Raw genomic sequence first — 19999 nt, 5'->3', positions numbered from 1 at the left:
AGTTTGCTCCTCACAAACATTCCTTCCTATTATATTGTATGACCATATTGATGACACAATATATCTTAGGGTTTCCTTTGAGTATAAATTATCAAACAACTATATTTCAATGAAATGATTGCTACTTAGATACGCATTTAGTATAAAGATCTGTTGATAATGGTAAATGCTTTTTGAGGTTTTTCTGTTCGGATAGGAACCAATAAGCCTAAGTGGGATATTTGATCAACCAACTCGGAACTATTCTCAGACTTTAGTGTTCTAATCTTTGCAAAGGGACAGTATTGCAAAAAACGTCTAAAGTTGGATACAACGTATTTACGTATAAGTTGTCTCAATACCATTTATACAACATTACTCAGCACTGTTGTCAGAGACGATGTAACCATGAGGGAATGTATAAATATTAAAAGGACATTAGCTTATTACCCTAATGGTACTTTGATTATAGAAAACATTTTCTGTGAAGATTAGCTGTTTTATCAAATAAATTGCTATATAGAACAACAAAAGAAGAGATATATAAGAATTGAAGATTGAAATATTTATGGAAATTGCAGTCGCAAGATTGATTACTAATGTCAAAATCTTCTTTGTCATATTACATTCATCAATACAGAACGGATATGTAAGGAAACGAGTAGCTGTCATCTTGACCGATGTCCTATTTTATTCTAAAGTATATTTTTATAATTCTTGTATAGAATTGCCTAGGGATATACTGTAGATTCAACAAATAGAATACCAAAGTTCAAATAGAAAAACCCTATTTGATAATGGTCTATACATGTAATTACATGAAATGCATCGGCAATACATAGGTTTCGATGTAATACAAGGGGGAAGCAGACATATTTGATTACGTATTCCTAAGAATCAGAAACAAAAACTTCTGAAAGGAACTCTTGGTTATATTTAAAATGAAATTAAAAAAATTAGCCTTTTCTCAATACCATTTGTTGCTTAACATTTTGGTCGTTTCAAAATATTGGAACCGATATTTTCAGGTTGTAACATTGCGTTGATTTAAATCATGAAAGCATGTGAACATTGCATAGGCTTGTCATATTCAAGTCACATGCAAGATCAAAGCAAATATTTCTTAATATAAAATATTTGTAATTAAAATAATATATCAGAGTGGTCAGTTATTTGCTCTCCTGATTTTCAGATTCGCCAAGAATTTTAATTTTGACAGTAAATGTTGATATTTCATTGAATTTCTTCTAAGGCCTTATAATTATACTTCAGTTGCTTATACCATTGGAATATTATGTCTAAGTGACACATCTTGACTGTTGAGATTAACCAGCTAGTATACGGATTACACGTATGTTTTTTTTCATCATAATGTCACTCCTGCCTTCAGATGGTCTGGGTGGGATTAATTGAATAGTGAACTATTAAAAAGTACATAATTATATAGTAAAAGGCAAAATAAGTTAAAGGAAAGGGAACATAGACAAATTACAAAGAAGCGATAATAATGATGAAATATAACGAATGTAGATAATGATGGGCAAAATGATATTCAAATAAGTACAAAAATGAAGTATGAATAAATGAAGAACCACACATCAAGACCCTCATTAAATTTGAAGTATTTTATTCTTTGCAGAATTCATATACTGTTTTGACAAGATCCAGTTAAAAAAAAAGAACGTTTCATTTAAAAATGCTGAATCGCAAATTTGTGTCCAAGATTCATTTTAGCAAAGTATTGGAAAGATTTGATAAAATGTGTCAATGCACGATTTTTGCGGTTTTTTTCTCCCATTGGAAATAACACTACATAGTTTATGAAAAGTTGCAATAAAAGCGCTCGCAAGATGATATCACCTGTTGTTTTTAATGGAATAGATGCTAACGATTTATGTATTCAAAGTGTTTGACGAGTTCGTTTATCTGCCAATTGTCTTTTTTAACTTGGGTTATGCCTTTTGAAATATATGTCATATAACTACAAATTGAAATGTATTCGGCAACTCGCCTACATGTATGGAATGACATTGATGGAAAAAAAAAGTTATTGCCCCTGATTTCGATAAGAGACATAGGAACGCTGTGCTTGTAATGTTGTTTTAAACATGAATGTCAGCTATAACTTTATTTTTGTTTAGTGACAATTTTATTAGTTTGTTTTGTTGTTTATCACTTATATATTTCATCAAATTGATAAACAAACATGATTGTTAATGTCTGTGTCATTTTGGTCTTTTCTGGACAGTTGTCTCATTGGCAATCATACCACATCTTCTTTTTATATGAGATACATGTAATCATTTGTGCTGACATGAATTGTCATTGATATGGTTATATTTATAAATTTACTGTTTACAAAATTTTGAATTTTTTGAAATACTAAGGCTTTTCTAACTCAGGCATAGATTACATAAGCTGTATTTGGCAAAACTTTTAGAAATTTTGGTTCTCAATGCTCTTCAACTTCGTACTTTATTTGGCCTTTTTAACTTTTTTTGAATTCGAGCGTCACTGATAAGTCTTTTGTAGACGAAACGCGAGTCTGGCGTATATTCTAAATTTAGTCCTGGTATCTATGATGAGTTTATTTTACCAACGTGTTATACATTAGTTTTATCCATTCACTAAGTGCTGCAAGGACATTTTCATTGATTGTGCTCGACTTTACCGTATGAAAAGCCTATTTGAAGATATTAAAAGTTGTCATTAATTTTGACTTCATTTTCAATATCATATGATGAAAAAATTGTATTGATTTTATGGGAATGATTTGAATTGACATTAAAGTTATTACCAAGGGAAGCTAGAGCTAAAATTAACGATATTCATATGCAGTGAAAGAGGTAAGCCGATTAACAATGATGAAAAGATTATAGCACATTGCCCTGAAACGAAATTGAAGACATCGGGAATATAAAATTACATCTTTTATATAAGATATAATACATGCTCCTGTATATTCAATATTTCTTATGAATAAAAGGATAACAGATATAAACTTCTGTTTATTCACCAATATAACGAGTATGATAAATGGTATACAATTATTTTATACTTAATGTGTATATGTTAGACATGAACGATGTTAGTTGGTTTGGAATACTTTCTGGGTCCATGAATCGGATGTTTATACGGCGATCTCGATCAATTTACAGAATAGAGGAGTCGACTGGTATATCAGAAGAGACACCAGTAAGACATATCAGGTATTTAAAATTTACATGCGCCTTTTTGATTTCACAATTAACACAATAGCAGAGTCCTTGCCTTTATTTCGAGTGATCGAGGATTTACATCCGCGTCTGTTTCAAATCAAAGGTTTAACGATATGTGTTTGATGCAGCTCCGCTAATTGTGGAGTATTTAGGCGTAAATAAAGGCAACAGTAGTATACCGCTGTTCAAAACTCATAAATCCATGGACAAAAAATAAAATCGGGGTAACAAACTAAAACCGAGGCAAACGCATTAAATATAAGAGGAGAACAACGACACAACACTGAAATGTAACACACACAGAAACGGACCAAGCAAGTAATAATGTTGTGTCATAATGCTGTGTCTTAATGCTGTGTCTTAGACGGGTGTTTAATTTTCATTTGGACTTTTACCTTATGAGCTACAAAAGTGAATACAGAATTGACCCCAGTGTCGGCTTATATAAAATTAGGTCTAATCAAATCCCATTCAGATACAAGTGATAATATCACACGAATTGAATTGTAAAATCGTTTTACTCAAAAGCTCGTCAATTTAAATTTCATGTTTTAATTACCAAGATAAACATTTATTGACATGGTATTCTGACTATAGTCTTTTTTGATAATTCAATAATAGTCACTAAAGATTGATAGAATTTTATGAATGATTTCAGCCAATTGGAATTGAGTATTTATTATTTTGCAATGGTTAACACTTACAAGGTCATAGTTCGAAATTATTTTGACTAAGTACGTTCATAGAAAAGTTTACAACATGCGTTGACCTAATTAAGACTAACATGCTTTAATACGATTTTGTCATTTTTGTTTTTGTTTTATGCTGATCGTATTGCGGTGCACACTGTTCCATGAGAAAGTAGCCTTAATGTTGTACTGTTATAACACTGTCCAAGGTTAGGGGGAGGGTTGGGATCCCGCTAACATGTTTAACCCCGCCACATTATTTATGTATCTGCCTGTCCAATGTCAGGAGCCTGTATTTCAGTGGTTGTCGTTTGTTTATGTGTTACATATTTGTTATTCGTTCATTTGTTTTTATATAAATAAGGCCGTTAGTTTTCCTGTTTGAATTGTTTTACATTGTCTTATCGGGGCCTTTTATAGCTGACTATGCAATGTGGGCTTTGCTAATTGTTGAGGGCCGTACGGTGACCTATAGTTGTTAATTCTGTGTCATTTTGGTATCTTGTGGACAGTTGTTTCATTGGCAATGATACCACATCTTCTTTTTTTTATATTAATAAGTGGTACCTTTTCCTGAGTTTCATCTATAATATCACAGTCCATTACGATTCATGTACATATTTGATTAGAGGAGAAATGCATAGGATTCGTAAAACCTACGGATGCAATACCTTTTTACTCGCAATATTATTATTACTGTACAATTCAAACAACGGAACATTACGTTAATCTAAAATTTATTCATATGTTGCATGTTAGTTGTCATTTTCTCGTCACATTTGTGAGTAAAGCTTGTTAACCATATTTGATTTGGCCAAATTACGGTTTTGTCATGTTTGTTTAAGCGCAGTTTATCTTACATACTCATGGGAAATTAACAATTACTTATTAATCTTTATTCCTCAACAGGTTCTACTATTTCAAAGCATTCAGGCATGACGCCTTTGTCACAATTCTACGAAATGTCTTTTCTCACGAGACTATCGTTATACATTTTAATCTGCTGCTGTTTAAACATTCAGTTTAAATTAATAACGAAGTTTAAACTATATTTTGTAATTTACTAAACACTCCTGGAAATATTGAGCAGAATAGTGTGAACTTATTTCTGCGTATTGATTTCTCAAAGTAAGTTGTGTACTTCGGGTAAGGAAGGATGAAGCGAGTGTTTGGTCGGAGTAAGAATTCATTGGATAAACCAAATTGTACCTTGAGGTCGTCATCATTCTCAACGGACTGCTATATAAGGTATCGTTAAAATACATTTTTGTTCTGAAAAATTGCAGCTTACTTACGTGTCAGGGCCAATTCAAATTATTTCAGGTTTTTTGGCTATTTTTTTTGAAATTATTGGTCCTCAATGCTCTTTAACTCTGTACTGGTTTAGCTTGATAACAATTTTGACCTGAGCGTCACTTATGAGTCTTATGTAGTCGAAAGGCGCGTCTGGCATTTAAAATTATAATCATTGAATCTTCGATAACTATTTTGGTACTGTGTTGCCCCTCCTCGAAATAATTTGAACACATTTTCAATGCCGTTACACTATAAGTTGTTATACGTTTAGTACTGCTACCATATTGTTTTAGGCAATGTTTAATAGTCAAAAACCTTACATATTTTCAGACACAATTATCCAATCGAAGTCAGTTGTTGATTTAATATTGAAAATTTGTCTGCAATATCAATCCTACGCAAACGGTCTTTTGTTGTTTAATTCGTTTTATTTAAGAGATCAGGTTGTTCTTGATCATTCATAACATTATCGATCATTCATATAATAATCGTAAGAAGACTACATACGGTAAAATAATGTAATCTTATATCGTATTATTTGTTTTAATTGAAAAAAAAAAGCTGTTTGCGCAGATAATTTGCGGACTGAAACCTGTATTAAAGTTACATAACAATAGGTTTGATTTCCTTTTTTGTCATTATTCCGTAAGCGATTTATTATTTTAATGATGAATAGACGATGAAATGAACTCGTGCAAATGTGAAAAATGCCACGTTCAGAGCAAGACGTATTCTTCTTTTATAGATTGACATATAGTTTGTCCATTTCAATATCAAATACAGGAATGCATGACAAATGTAAAAACCGATAGCATCATCTGAATAGTGGACAAGTGTACTTTTAGTTTTCACACGGTCAGGTCTGTGAAACACGAGTTTGCAATTTTATTTCACTTCTTTTCGTGCTTGAAGATCTTTATTAAGAATCCAAAACGTATTATTCTCCGATGTATAAAAAGTACATTAAACGTACAGAGTGATTGCAAAGTGTAACATTTTTCAATATACCGTATAGCGGGTTATTTTCGCGGGTGTAAAATTTCGCGATTTACATTGAATAAGGTATACGAAATATTTTGGCGGTTATTATTTTGGCGGATTTAAAACTTTCATCAATACCTTTGCATGTACACTTTTAAATTGGCGGAATTTATTTTGGCGATTTTGTTCTATCCGCGAAAATAAGCGAAAATTTACACTCCGCGAAAATAACCCGCTATACGGTAGCATGGTAATATGATCTTGTACGCTTTTTGTGGTTTTGTGTTAACTCAACTTGAGCTCAGTTCATCGTTCATTAACCACATAAAGTTTGGTTCTGTTTTTCATATGCTTTACGTAATATGTTAATATGCATTATATACAATGCATAAAATGATCGGTCAATAGTAGATATAAGAAGATGTTGTAAAAGAGCCAATGACACAACCCTCATTCTAAGTGACAATTTGAAAAGGAAACTATTTTATGTCAACGTACGAAAGACTTAATTAAGTTTCTAGCTTTTTATACGCCCGTCAAAATATTGACGGGACGTATTATGGTATACACATGTCCGGTGTCCGTCCGTCCGTCCGTCCGTCTGTCTGTCCGTCTGTCTGTCCGGCGTAAACATGTCGCACCGTAACTTGAGAACGACTTATCCAAATTTCATGAAACCTAATATAGTTGTTTCTTATGATAGTCAAATGATCTGTATACTTTTTGGTGAAAATTAGATTTACACTTTTTGATTTACGGCACTTTGTAACTAAAACAGGGGTGTGTTTTTTTCACATGTCGCACTGTATCTCAAAAACGATTCTTGATTATGGCTTAAAACTTTAAACACTTCTTAGTTATATTAATCTTAATATCTGTATACTTTTTGGTGATGATTCAAAATTTTGTTTTTGAGTTATTGAGTATTTTGTAAAAAAGGGGGAGGTTTTTTTTTTTACATGTCGCGCCATATCTCAAAATCGATTTATGATTATTGCTACAAACTTTGCACATGTCTTTTTTATATAAATCTTAAGATCTGTATACTTTTTGATGATGATTCAAAATTTCTTTTTGGATTGATTGAGTATTTTGTAAAAAAGGGGGATTTTTTTTTTTTTACATGTGCCGTATCTCAATAACAATTTATGATTATTACTTAAAACTTTACACACTTCTTTGTTATATTGATCTGAAAATCTGTATACTTTTTGGTGATGATTCAAAATTTTATTTTTGAGTTATTGAGTATTTTGTTAAACAGGGGAGTTTTTTTATACATGTTGCGCCGTATCACAAAAATAATTTATGATTATTGCTTAAAACTTTACACACTTCTTTGTTATATTAATCTAAAGATCTGTATACTTTTTGGTTTTGATTCAAAATTTTATTTTAGTGATATTTAGTTTTTTGTAAAAAAAAAAACCAGGGTGGGTTTCCCGCCGTGTCTCAAAAACTATATATGGTTATTGCTTAAAACTTTCTCAGAAACTATTGATGTTTATTGCATATAACTTCCACATAAGACATCGGGCGTATCATGCACTCATGGCGCAGCTGTTTATTTTATTTACAATATACCCCCCCGGGAGTTGAATACATTAATTCATCCCTACCGGTCCTCATTATTCTGGTTATAATTGGTGTTCATCCTGAGTATCACTAAGAAACAAAATTGTGTCATGGCGTTTTGCATAATTTATTCTAGCAATCGAGATGTGTGTTGGACGACGATGTTTTGCCTTCTAAATTTATTTATTTATTAATATTTATTTTGATGGAAATACGTTGGTAGAGATTGTGTTATCTTACAAGCTACTACGTTATAGTGTATGGCTAGGATATTATTGTTGGATGTTCAATCTAACTATATGTTCATTCTTCTTGTGATCTTTATTTGATTACAAACAAACACATATGTCTGTTTTATTCAATTTTTGACACTCATTGTGCATTGATACGGCATCTTCTTAAGACTTTATTGTTTTCGATAAGCTATATGTCTGACTTCCATAGTATATAGATGAATATATCCTTTTGTCATTTCATTACTTCTAGTATCATGGGTTTTCATTCGTTTCTTTGAAAATTATCAAGACTTGACAGAAATACTCTAAGGAAGCAACATTTTTGATTCGGTTAGCCTTGTGTATCTATAGCCTCTAAGAAAACAGACAGGACAAATATTCCGGTCTAAAATTTGATTGTTTGTGTTTTTCCAGTTCGTTCCATATTGAGAGTTAAAACAACTTTGTAGTTAGCCTTGTGTATCTATAGCCTCTAGGAAAACAGACGGGACAAATATTCCGGTCTAAAATTTGTTTGTTTGCGTTTTTCCAGTTCATACCATATTGAAAGTTAACTTTGTAGTTATGAATAGAATTCTTTCACGGAAAAGACATACTAGAAAAGAAATTCATCATTCGGCTTTGGTTAAAACCGGAATATTACGTTTCATCAGGTTTGTGTTTATGTTTTTATAACCCTGGTTTGTTTAAACATATTTATTTAAAGTGGATTGGGAAACAAGTTTTGCAACTTATATTAATCCCTTTCCACTTTGGGGTGCGAGTGCCGCCTACTATTTTTCGAAATCTACAAGGGTGTCTTTAACGTGCAAGAGATATGGCTTTCTCTTAATACGTGTTAGCAATTTATCGCCCCCTTCCGACGGGGGAATCACATCGTTTCCTTAAGACCATATTCGCAAATGGTGTCAAAGGGGAGCCTAAAATTTAGTTCCTGAAATCTTCATCCCGAACGGGAATCGAACCAGGAACCTATGTGTTAGTAGTCCGATGCACTAACCACTACACCACGGCTCTGTAACCCTGGTTAAGTTAATAACATATGACAGTTATTGTTCATTCGTTTGATAGGTTTTAGAATTAGATTTTGCCATTTGATTAGGGACTTTCTGTTTTGAATTTCCTCGGAGTTCCGTATTTTTGTTATTTTACTTTTTACTCCTTATGGAATGCTTTGATACATGTTTTTTATCACTTAAGATGCCTTTTCTCTGTTAGGTGTCTGTTGCTTCAAACTAGCGCCAAGTAACAGGGAGTATTCTCAGATCTCTACTCGGTAACTTTTTTTGTTGTGGTTTGTCCCACCACGTCCGATCTGTGTTTTTGTAAGTTGTGTGTCTGCTTTGTATCGATGCGACGAGTTCAGGTAGTACCTAACACTACAGGGAGATAACTCTGTAAAATCAGCTAAACGTTTTAATTACGTTGTGTTGTTAAGGGAATATTAAGCTTCTCAATGATCAAAATAAGTGTTTGTCAAATTGATATGTAACCAGTGTAATTTATCTAATAAAACGGGTGGTTTAAATTTTTTGAAATTTTTTTATTTTTGTAAATACTTTGTCAAAATTTTAAGAAAATTAAACGAGCCAAATTAATTTTAGGCAAAGTGTTAGGTTTTAAGGTGGAACCTAACACTTTGCCTAAAATTTTTGTAAATACTTTGTCAAAATTTTAAGAAAATTAAACGAGCCAAATTAATTTTAGGCAAAGTGTTAGGTTCCACCTTAAAACCTTTCTAATTGATTTGTAAATTTGATCTTATGTTGTCCTGTTACAATTCTGTCCCAGTTTTATTGTGGTTTTTTTCGCCAGCATATTTTACTCCTGTAACGGCATGTTCGAAGTCAACAGCGTGTCACTCAGTTGTTGACCTTTGTTCCTGTTTGTCATATTTGATTTTCGATTAAAGTTTTATTCATGTATCAAGCAGTAAGTTTTATCTTTTAATTGATTATCGATTGGCACTTCACATCTTTTTATACCTGACTATGTGGTATGAGTTTGGTTCGTTGTTGAATACTGTATAATTGCATGTATTTGTTAACGTTGATGTCATTTGGTGTCCGTTGGAGAATTGTCTCATTGCCAATTATACCACATCTTTTTATTTTTATATTATTACTGCTTTATGTTTTGAAAAAGTTGTAACTTGTCCTCAACATTACTTTAAAGATAAACAAGTAACAAAACATACACAACAAAAACAACAATTATTATTGCTATAATTACTTTCGTATAATCATACCCTGATTATAATAAAGAGGAACACATAAATGCTTTACACATTTCCGAAAAAAATGTGATAATTGGATTATTATGGTTATATTCATTCCTTACGTGAGTTTTCCACAGCTATTTAGTAAATCAATTTTCTCAATATTTCCCAAATGTTTATATTCAAATGTGATTTTAGAAGAAAACCTCGTCTCTGCTGCTAAGATGTATTTGGGTGCATGTTCTTATTCAACATACAACTTTAACCATCTTGTTCAACCCTATTTTTGTTTAATAGCTATAATATGGTCGATTGTAATGATTAATGGCCAGCCTAATGAAGTTTGTTCCTGTCTATATTAGTGGTCTTACCGGATGTTTCATTCTCAATACCGGCTTTATTGTTCAAATAAACAACGTATACCTTCTTAGTCAGCACGTTAATCAAAGTCTTTTAATATTCAAGTATTAACAGAACCCATAGAAAACATTGACAATTAACGTAGTTGTAGAAAGGTATATTTTTTTTTAATTAGTTTTCCACTTCTGCGGTCAGGATCTATATCATTGGGCTGATTACGTGGTTGTATCCGTGAACTACATTTAGTTGTCCGTTTGTGCTGCGGACAACGTATAACTTCTTTGTCAGCACGTTAATCAAAATCTTTTAACATTCAAGTATTACATGTGTAACAGAACCCATAGAAAACATTGCCAATTAACGTAGTTGTAGAAAGGTATATTATTGAATTAGTTTTCAACTTCTGCGGTCAGGATCAATAGCGTTGGGCTGATTATGTGGTTGTATTCGTGAACTACATTTAGTTGTCCGTGTGTGCAGCGGATATGAACACAAAGTCATACTTGCAGAGTTCCTTGTGAGCTTTTTTTGAGGGATCAGTAGATGATATATTGCGAAGAGCACTCTCATTACTTCAAACTTCATTGAATTACTGTCTTATGTTCGACGGCTTTATAATAGTATGCCAAAAGATATAACGAAGTGTGAAAGATCCAGAAGTGAAAGAAACTCATGAAGGATGATAATCAGTTAGTCGCTTATTAAGGAAGACAATTGGTACACATTTTGGTAGGGGTCGCCTCCGGGTGCGTGGTTTTCTCGCTTGGTTGAAGACCCGTTGGTGGCACATCGGATGTTTTTGCTCTCTGATCGGGATGTTTTGTCTTTGACAAATTCTCAATTTCAAAATAGTACACATATTGTCATTTCACGTTTCAAGCGTCAGTTCAAAAGAAAAGTTCCGCATCCCAATTACACTAAGTCTATATAATTTTGTTTAAAAAATATAATTATGCTATGCCGGTACTCACTGTTAGTTTGTAATCGTTTTGGTTAGCCTTTTTCGTGATAACAGTTTGCTCATACTCTTTTTTGTTTTTTGTTGTTGACATTAACGACATCAATCGTCATCATAACATATAAATGATTCAGCACAGTATCATAATTCTTGAAATAGAGACAAAAAACTTCTAATGGAATTCAGGTTACGTGTGCATTATCTTCACAACTTTTTTCACAATACATAGATTAAAAGGACATACATGTACATGAAAGACTATAGACCATTTTCTACATTTGAAAATGCCTGTACCAAGTCAGGAATATGACAGTTCTTGTCCATTCGTTTTTGATGCGTTTTGTTTTTTGATTTTGCCATGTGATTATGGACTTTCCAAATTGATTTTCCTCTGAGTTCAGTATTTTTGTGATTTTACTTTTTATGTTCCGTTTTAAAATAATGAGTGTGTACTTATTGCATTCTGCTTAATTTCTAAGATCCCAACTCACAAAAAATTGAAATATTGCGAGAAAAAATTACGTTAAAATATATTTAAATTTTCACAATACGTTGTGAAATTAACGGCACAGTCGACTTATTCCTTGATGAAAATTACAATTTGCCTTTGGTCAAGTGCGTATAGGTCTTATGCATGTTTTACTATCTAGAATGTACTGTGCGATGATTTGTTGAATTTTTTTTAGAGAAGCCTATTGATATCTTGTATAAATGTAGTTCTTTTTTGATCTGGCATATATAGCTTTGGTAAAGTTTAATAAGAGTTTCTTTACTTTATATAAGGATAATTGACTTAATTGACCCAATATTGTGTTCTATTGTTATAATATAAAGAGTTAATAATAAAAAAATATTACCTCTGACATTACTGATATTACGTATTTGCACAGTCGAAAACCAATTTCATCTTACAAAGTAATAAAAAGTAAAGATTGCAATTTTACAACATAGCTTTCCTCGGGAATAATGTTGACGGTCAATAACTATATTATTGACCGTTGATAAATGTAATATTGAACTGTCAACTAATGCATTATCACTCTGACAGGTAATGCGCGATTGCTATTTAATTTAGATAATAAAATCTGAAGTGTCTGATGGGTACTGGTTGGACTTTTGTCCTTCTAGTAAGTAACTAATTTGTGGATTATTACGCAAAAGTTGTTTTATTTCTTATCAGACACGACGTCCTCATGGACTGACTTGAATTTCGTTTGAAATAAGTTGCAATGCAATAGCAGTGAAAATAAATTTTATATTGAGCAAAAATAATGGATAGAATATCTGTTAACCGATTTTCGTTCCGAAGGAAAGGAAGTAACAGGAAAAAAGAGGAAGTATCCTCCAAACTTTATGATTTTTCAAGGTTAACTTATTTAAGGTATGTTGAAATTAAGTATATATTGTTATCCCCCTATCTTTGATATTTTTACCTATTATTTCTGTTTTTGCTCATGCATTGTTGTCAATATAATGAAATTTGATATAACTATCATACAAGTCAGAGGTAAAGATAGCTACAAAACCAGGATAATCATGATCAACATAAACATGTCTTTACCAAGTCCGAAATATGACAGTTGTTTGAGATTTGTTTGAGCTTTTGATTTCGCTATTTGATGCGTTCCCGTCTTGAATTGTCCTCGGAGTTCAGTATTTTTTAACCGTTAACAAATCAAGGGCTTGATAAAGTAGTATGTAATTTGTTTTCGAAATAAAAGTACCGAATGAAGTGTAGGACCGATCTATAAATTTGTATACTAGTACTAGATAAATTATTACTTTATTTGTTTATATTCTTCCTCTCCTTATTTTCAACTGTCCTGAATTGTTTACGTCATTAAGAAAACAATAAAATAACAAACATACCGAACTCCGAGGAAAATTTAAAACGGATAGTTCATAATCAAATTCCAAAATGAAAGCCTCAAACAAATATAACAAATGGATACCAAACACTACACATAGATGCCAACCATTACGATTTTTCCGTAGTTTTTCCGATTTTGCGATACAAACTACGCTATTACGGTCAAAGTTGAATAGTTACGGATTCCCAATCATCGCCGTTCAATTTTGTAAATCGCGGATTTTTATCATTACTTTTCCGTCCTAGTCCGGTATTTAGAAAACGACAATGTAATGTTTCCGGTTTCTCGGGAGTTATCAACCTATTGATGAGAACTAACTGACTTCCGAAGAGGAAAACTTGCATTTTATGAAGCAATCGGAACAACTCGGCCTTTCTGGTTGCACGAAGAATGTACTGCGTAGCGAGAATGGCCGAGTAGTTACGATTGTTTATGAAGTAGCTTTCCCCCTTTCTCTACTTCTCCTTGACAAAACGAAAATGTACGAGTCGAGAACATCTAAACAATTAATGAATGGAATTCATACTACAGACAACATGTTGAACGACAAATTTTAGTGCACATCATTTTGCAACCACTCGTCAGTAATTTTTATTGGTAAATGCAAGTTTTTGAATGATTACTGAAAACTTTTCAAAAATACGGAAAATTTGATAGTTTGTTACTGATTGTCTCAAAAGGGGTTGGCATCTATGCACTACAGGAAGGTACATGTAACTCTCTAAAACCAGCTAAACGTTTTAATTACGTTGCGTTGTTAAGGATATATTAAACTTCTCAATGATCAAAATGAGTGTTTGTCAAACTTCTGTATAACCAGTGTAATTTTTCTGATAAACTGGTTGGTTCAAATTTTTTGAATTCTTAATATTTTTAGGGGTAAAATAAATACTTTTTATACGACCGCAAAATTTGAAAAAAATTTCGTCGTATATTGCTATCACGTTGGCGTCGTCGTCGTCGTCGTCCGAATACTTTTAGTTTTCGCACTCTAACTTTAGTAAAAGTGAATAGAAATCTATGAAATTATAACACAAGGTTTAGGACCACAAAAGGAAGGCTGGGATTGATTTTGGGAGTTTTGGTCCCAACAGTTTGGGAAAAAGGGGCCCAAAGGGTCCAAAACTAAACTTTGTTTGATTTCATCAAAAATTGAATAATTGGGGTTCTTTGATATGCCGAATCTAACTGTGTATGTAGATTTATAATTTTTTGGTCCCGTTTTCAAATTGGTCTACATTAAGGTCCAAAGGGTCCAAAATTAAACTTAGTTTGATTTTAACAAAAAATGAATCTTTGGGGTTCTTTGATATGCTCAATCTAAAAATGTACTTAGATTTTTTATTATTGGCCCAGTTTTCAAGTTGGTCCAAATCAGGGTCCAAAATTTAACTTTGTTTAATTTCATCAAAAATTGAATAATTGGGGTTCTATGATATGCCAAATCTAACCGTGTTAGTAGATTCTTAATTTTTGGTCCCGTTTTCAAATTGGTCTTCATTAAGGTCCAAAGGGTCCAAAATTAAACTAAGTTTGATTTTAACAAAAATTAAATTCTTGGGCTTCTTTGATATGCTGAATCTAAACATGTACTTAGATTTTTGATTATGGGCAAAGTTTTCTAGTTGGTCCAAAACAGGATTCAAAATTATTATATTAAGTATTGTGCAATAGCAAGAAATTGTCAATTGCACAGTATTGTGCAATAGCAAGAAATTTTCAATTACACAGTATTGTTCAATATCAAGAAATCTTCTCAATTGACAGTATTGCGCAATAGCAAGAAATATCTAATTGAACAATATTGTGCAATAGCATTACATTTTCAATTGGAGTTATCTTTCTTTGTCCAGAATAGATATTTGTGCAATATCAAGATATTTTCAATTGACAGTATTGCGCAATAGCAAGAAATTATTTAATTTCACAATATTGTGCAATAGCAATCAATTTTCAATTGGAGTTATCTTTCTTTGTCCAGAATAGATATTTGTGCAAAAGCAAGATATTTTCAATATTCTTTGTAAATCTTAGTTATCTTGCTTTGTCCAGAATAGTAGTTGAATCAACTTAAATCATTGTTTTATACAATAATCAATGTATTTTCACCATTACTACCAACTGATAAATTAAAACAATCTTTACCATTTACTGATAACAAAGCACTTTTATTTTACATTTTAATATTTTATGATGTATCTAAATGAGCAGTTATTGTTGCAAACTCCATTAGAAATTTGAATTGAGATCAGTTTTGGAATAAGGGAAAGTTTTCTCATTTCAGATTTCATAAATAAAAATAAAATTTCTTCAAATATTTTTTTGAGAGGATTATTATTCAACAGCATAGGGAATTGCTCAAAGGCAAATTTTTTTTTTAAGTTCATTAGACCACATTCATTCTGTGTAAGAAACCTATGCTGTGTCAACTATTTAATCACAATCCAAATTTAGAGCTGAATCCAGGTTGAATGTTGTGTCCATACTTTCCTCAACCGTTCAGGGTTCAACCTCTGCGGTCGTATAAAGATGCGCCCTGCGGAGCATCTGGTTTAAAATAAAATAAAATATTATTTTCAATAAATTTTATGAAAATTAAACGAGCCAAATCAATTTAAGGGAAAGCGTTGGGTACCACCTTAAGATAAATTTGACAGTTTTATTATACAGTTGTATTATTCACAGATTTTGGAAGTTATATTCTTAAACTGTACATACCAGTTCTACTTACATCTGTTTACCTAGAGATGTTTTTGGACAGTTTATTCCCTGAACCAATGTTGAAAGACTAACTTTTGTTTAGAATCTTTATATGACGTGACAGCTTATGTCGGTTGTTTTAAAGAGGGATTATAACTGTTCTTCTTTGATTGAAGGCTAATGAAAGTTAATTGTTTCAGCACTTATATATCATTTTTAGCCAGATCAGTGACCTTACCCATGTCTAAGTATGTTGCTACTGTGTTTGTAAATTAGTTGTTTCATACCGTGTATGCATGTTGTTCATTTTAATTGATAACTTTCTCTAACACAAAATCGTTGAATTATAATGGCCATTCCATTTTAAAATGAATTATTTAATTGAGACTTAGGCAATTCAAAGCTTTGATGACTAAGAAATCCGTATGCCATCATAATTGTTTGTACACGTTTCCTGAAAAGACTATATTAATTCTCTACATGACAACATTAGAAATTGGATCTCCTATGACTATAAATATATCAGTAATGTTTTTAATTCGAAATAATGAAGAGGTATTTAATAAAACAGCTGGTAGTACGGTTTATGTCAATCTGTACCAATTAAGCGTTTTGTTTTAAAACAGCTTCTACATATATAATGTGTTTGGTTCTATGTATAGTCAATGTCTATATACATAGAGTGTGCTTAGTTGGCATTTTAGTTGAAATTACAAAGCGAAACTACGTTACAGCAATCATTTTAATTAAAATGAAAATTAAGCGTGTTAATCATGTTTGATTGACTTTTGCTTGGCCATTTTATTCTCAATTATTTGTTTAAAATATTATTGTTATATAGTGCTATTTGCATATGTGACTCAAGTCAGGAAAAAGGGAAAAATTGAGTTGTGATATCAGCAAACATAAAACTGATATCTATTTCTTGTACAGACTGCAATGCTCCAATTTAATAATCACTTTTTGAGGTCAAATTTTAATTGGTGAAACATTTTTTGTTGTAGGCTTTACATGATTACTATTAATATTGTTGTTGTGTAGATAAACATTTCTCTATTTAGACAAAACTCGTGTAAATTTGATATTAAGAAGAAGTATAACAGTTTTGATATTGTCTAGCAATTATCACACGTACATAACGTAATAATCAAATCAGGCAATTTGACGTTGAACGCATTATGTTGTTTTAGCAATGTTATATGTGCATTTTACTTTTCTACATTGGTTAGAGGTATAGAGGGAGGGTTGAGATCTCACAAACATGTTTAACCCCGCCGCATTTTTGCGCCTGTCCCAAGTCATGAGCCTCTGGCCTTTGTTAGTCTTGTATTATTTTAATTTAGTTTCTTGTGTACAATTTGGAAATTAGTATGGCGTTCATTATCACTGAACTAGTATATATTTGTTTAGGGGCCAGCTGAAGGACGCCTCTGGGCGCGGGAATTTCTCGCTACATTGAAGACCTGTTGGTGACCTTCTGCCGTTGTTTTTTCTATGGTCGGGTTGTTGTCTCTTTGACACAGTCCCCATTTCCATTCTCAATTTTATTGCACTTCAGCACCATGATTTTGTTTTGATATTTATTTTCATATCATATTTCATTGACTTTCATTGACACGTCATACTCAAAATAGAATTTTGATATTTACGTAACCCACAAAATATTTGTCAAATGGCATTCCCTACACCATCAGGATGATTATTTATCTATGAAGCTGTAATAATACTTAAGGGAAATCTTCATTAATTTGATCATCTTTTATTATAGATATATCAAGTAAATGTGTTTTTATCCTTTCAATCCGGAATAAATTTGTTATTTGATAAGTCGGTGAATAATGTTTGTGCCATTATATCTTTGCTATGCCGTTACCACAAACGATGTGTATGGAAATGTCACGGATCCGGACATTAATTCACTGTGTTTGATTAGGATCTCTTAGAATGCGGAAAATATTTAAAGTCATCACTAAGCAAATTACACATTTAAATCATTTTGAAAGTTTTAATTTTGATCATTGAGAAGCGTAATATTGCCTTCACAACGCAACATTATTAAAACGTTTGGCTGATATTACAGAGTTATCTCCCTGTAGTGTTAGGTACCACCTTAATTAGTATTGATTTATTTTTAGCATGTTTTCTCCGCGATGATGTTATTGATGCATGGTTGTATTTATTTTGTATTATGTATAAATTTTCAATAGAGCTTTGAATATCAGAAGAAATGATGATACTCTAACTTCATTTATGTTATGTTGTTGATGTTTGAAGACTGTTTAATACCCAGTTGTAAATTACATTTATATATATATTATTCAGAATGAGAATATGAATATGAACCTTGCTTTGTACTTGTCCGACAAACTGAGCCGGATTTTTGCATTTAATTATGATATTTTCTAAACAGGCTCCAGACCTGTTTATCCGAATCTAAATGTGTATATGTGTTTTGAAATTGCATTGCATGATAACTACCCCTCAATTGAAATCTTGCAAATTTGAGACAACACAAACCCAAGAAAAATTCGCAATGATTTCAGTTGCTTCAAATGGTAAGCAGATACTGCTCTTTATCGGTAATTCGAATATTTTCCCTTTGATCTTGCTGCCTTATATTTTCGAGTATCATCGTACTGGGCTGTATCACTGAAAATATAAGGCAATACATTGCGTGATGTCATAACATTGCGTGACGTCATAATTACCGATAAACAGAATAATAGGTAGTTTCGTTTTTGATACTGACTATATCATGTTGAATATCTTAACTCGCCCTAACGGGCTGGTCTAGATATTCCACATGATAAAGTCAGTATCAAAAACTCAACTATTTATTCTATATGTATTACTTTGGGAATGCCATTATGTAATAATCGGAAACAACGATCTACAAAATGTAATTGTTAAATGTAAAATTGTTGTAGACATTTTTTTTTAAATTAGAAATCGTATTGATTATGTTAAATCGAAAAGCTTTTACGGATACAAATCTCATCTTGGATAAAAAATCTAGAAATAAAATATGTTTATCGAGATCGAGATCACATTCAGAATTATATTTTATTTTTAGTTGTAATTCCTGGTTAATGGAATAAAGCAAGTAGTACAAAAAATGTATCAGTTTAAAAAAAGTGTCACTATTCAGGGATTCGATTCATATATACATCAAATTTGATTAATTTTGTTTTTATTTTTATTTTATTAATGTATTTTTCTTCCATAACTATGTTTCAGAATAACTTATACATTCAAGCGTACATTAGAATTGTTATGGTGTTACGAGATATAAGTTATATGCAATACCAACACTTTTTTGGTCTAATGATATGCCCGTCAAAAAAAGAGAGTGGGGGGGGGGGGGTCATATGTCCCTCCGTATCTCAAAAACAATATATGGTTATCCCTTAAATCTTTCTCAGAAACTATTTATGATTATTGCATAAAACTTTCACACAAGACGACGGGCGTATCATGCGCTCATGGCGCAGCTGTTTATTTTTGTTCCGGTGTTTGTCTTTAAGTTAATGTTGTGTATTTAAAATGATTATTTTTAGTTAATTTGGTTCATGTGGTTACATCAAATTTATGCAATTTATTTTATGTGAATTGATGAAAAAAGAATGAAGTCTTCTTTGTGAAATTTATACTGATCAGAAAATAATTGCATTGTTATTTTGGGAATCGTTCACGATAGGCGAAATATACATTCAAACGGGTAAGATGAAATCAAACTGACAATTCAATGTTAAGGAGTAATACCACCAATGATTTTTCCGTTTTAATCTTTGTTAAATTTGCACTTTTGAGAAATTGTGCAGAATTTATCCTTGATTAAAATGAAGAAATACTTGTCAAGAGTTAAGTTTTATCCTGAGCTATTCTGTAGATAAAATTTCAAATAATATGTTATTGCAT

The 19999-nt window shown here is 31.8% G+C and overlaps 1 protein-coding gene across 3 annotated transcripts in view; it reads left to right on the top strand.

Annotated features, from left to right (window-relative positions):
• Positions 1–19999, top strand: part of LOC134718764 (NAD(P)H-hydrate epimerase-like) — a 96967-nt gene that overhangs the window by 18863 nt on the left and 58105 nt on the right. The window contains exon 1 of one of the 3 annotated variants that reach the window (XM_063581465.1): positions 3091–3188. The exons of 1 other annotated variant lie outside the window; for it this stretch is intronic. In XM_063581465.1, the coding sequence (XP_063437535.1) occupies positions 3097–3188 (92 nt within the window). In that variant the 5' untranslated portion in view covers positions 3091–3096. Of the gene's footprint in view, positions 1–3090; positions 3189–5001; positions 5135–19999 lie in introns of those variants that run through there. One more of the 3 variants, XM_063581464.1, reaches the window with a different exon arrangement.

The sequence above is a fragment of the Mytilus trossulus genome, chromosome 5, assembly GCF_036588685.1.
Source record: "Mytilus trossulus isolate FHL-02 chromosome 5, PNRI_Mtr1.1.1.hap1, whole genome shotgun sequence".
Classification (NCBI taxonomy): domain Eukaryota; kingdom Metazoa; phylum Mollusca; class Bivalvia; order Mytilida; family Mytilidae; genus Mytilus; species Mytilus trossulus.
Note: the sequence above shows the minus strand (reverse complement) of the source record. Positions and strands in the feature narration are given on the sequence as shown.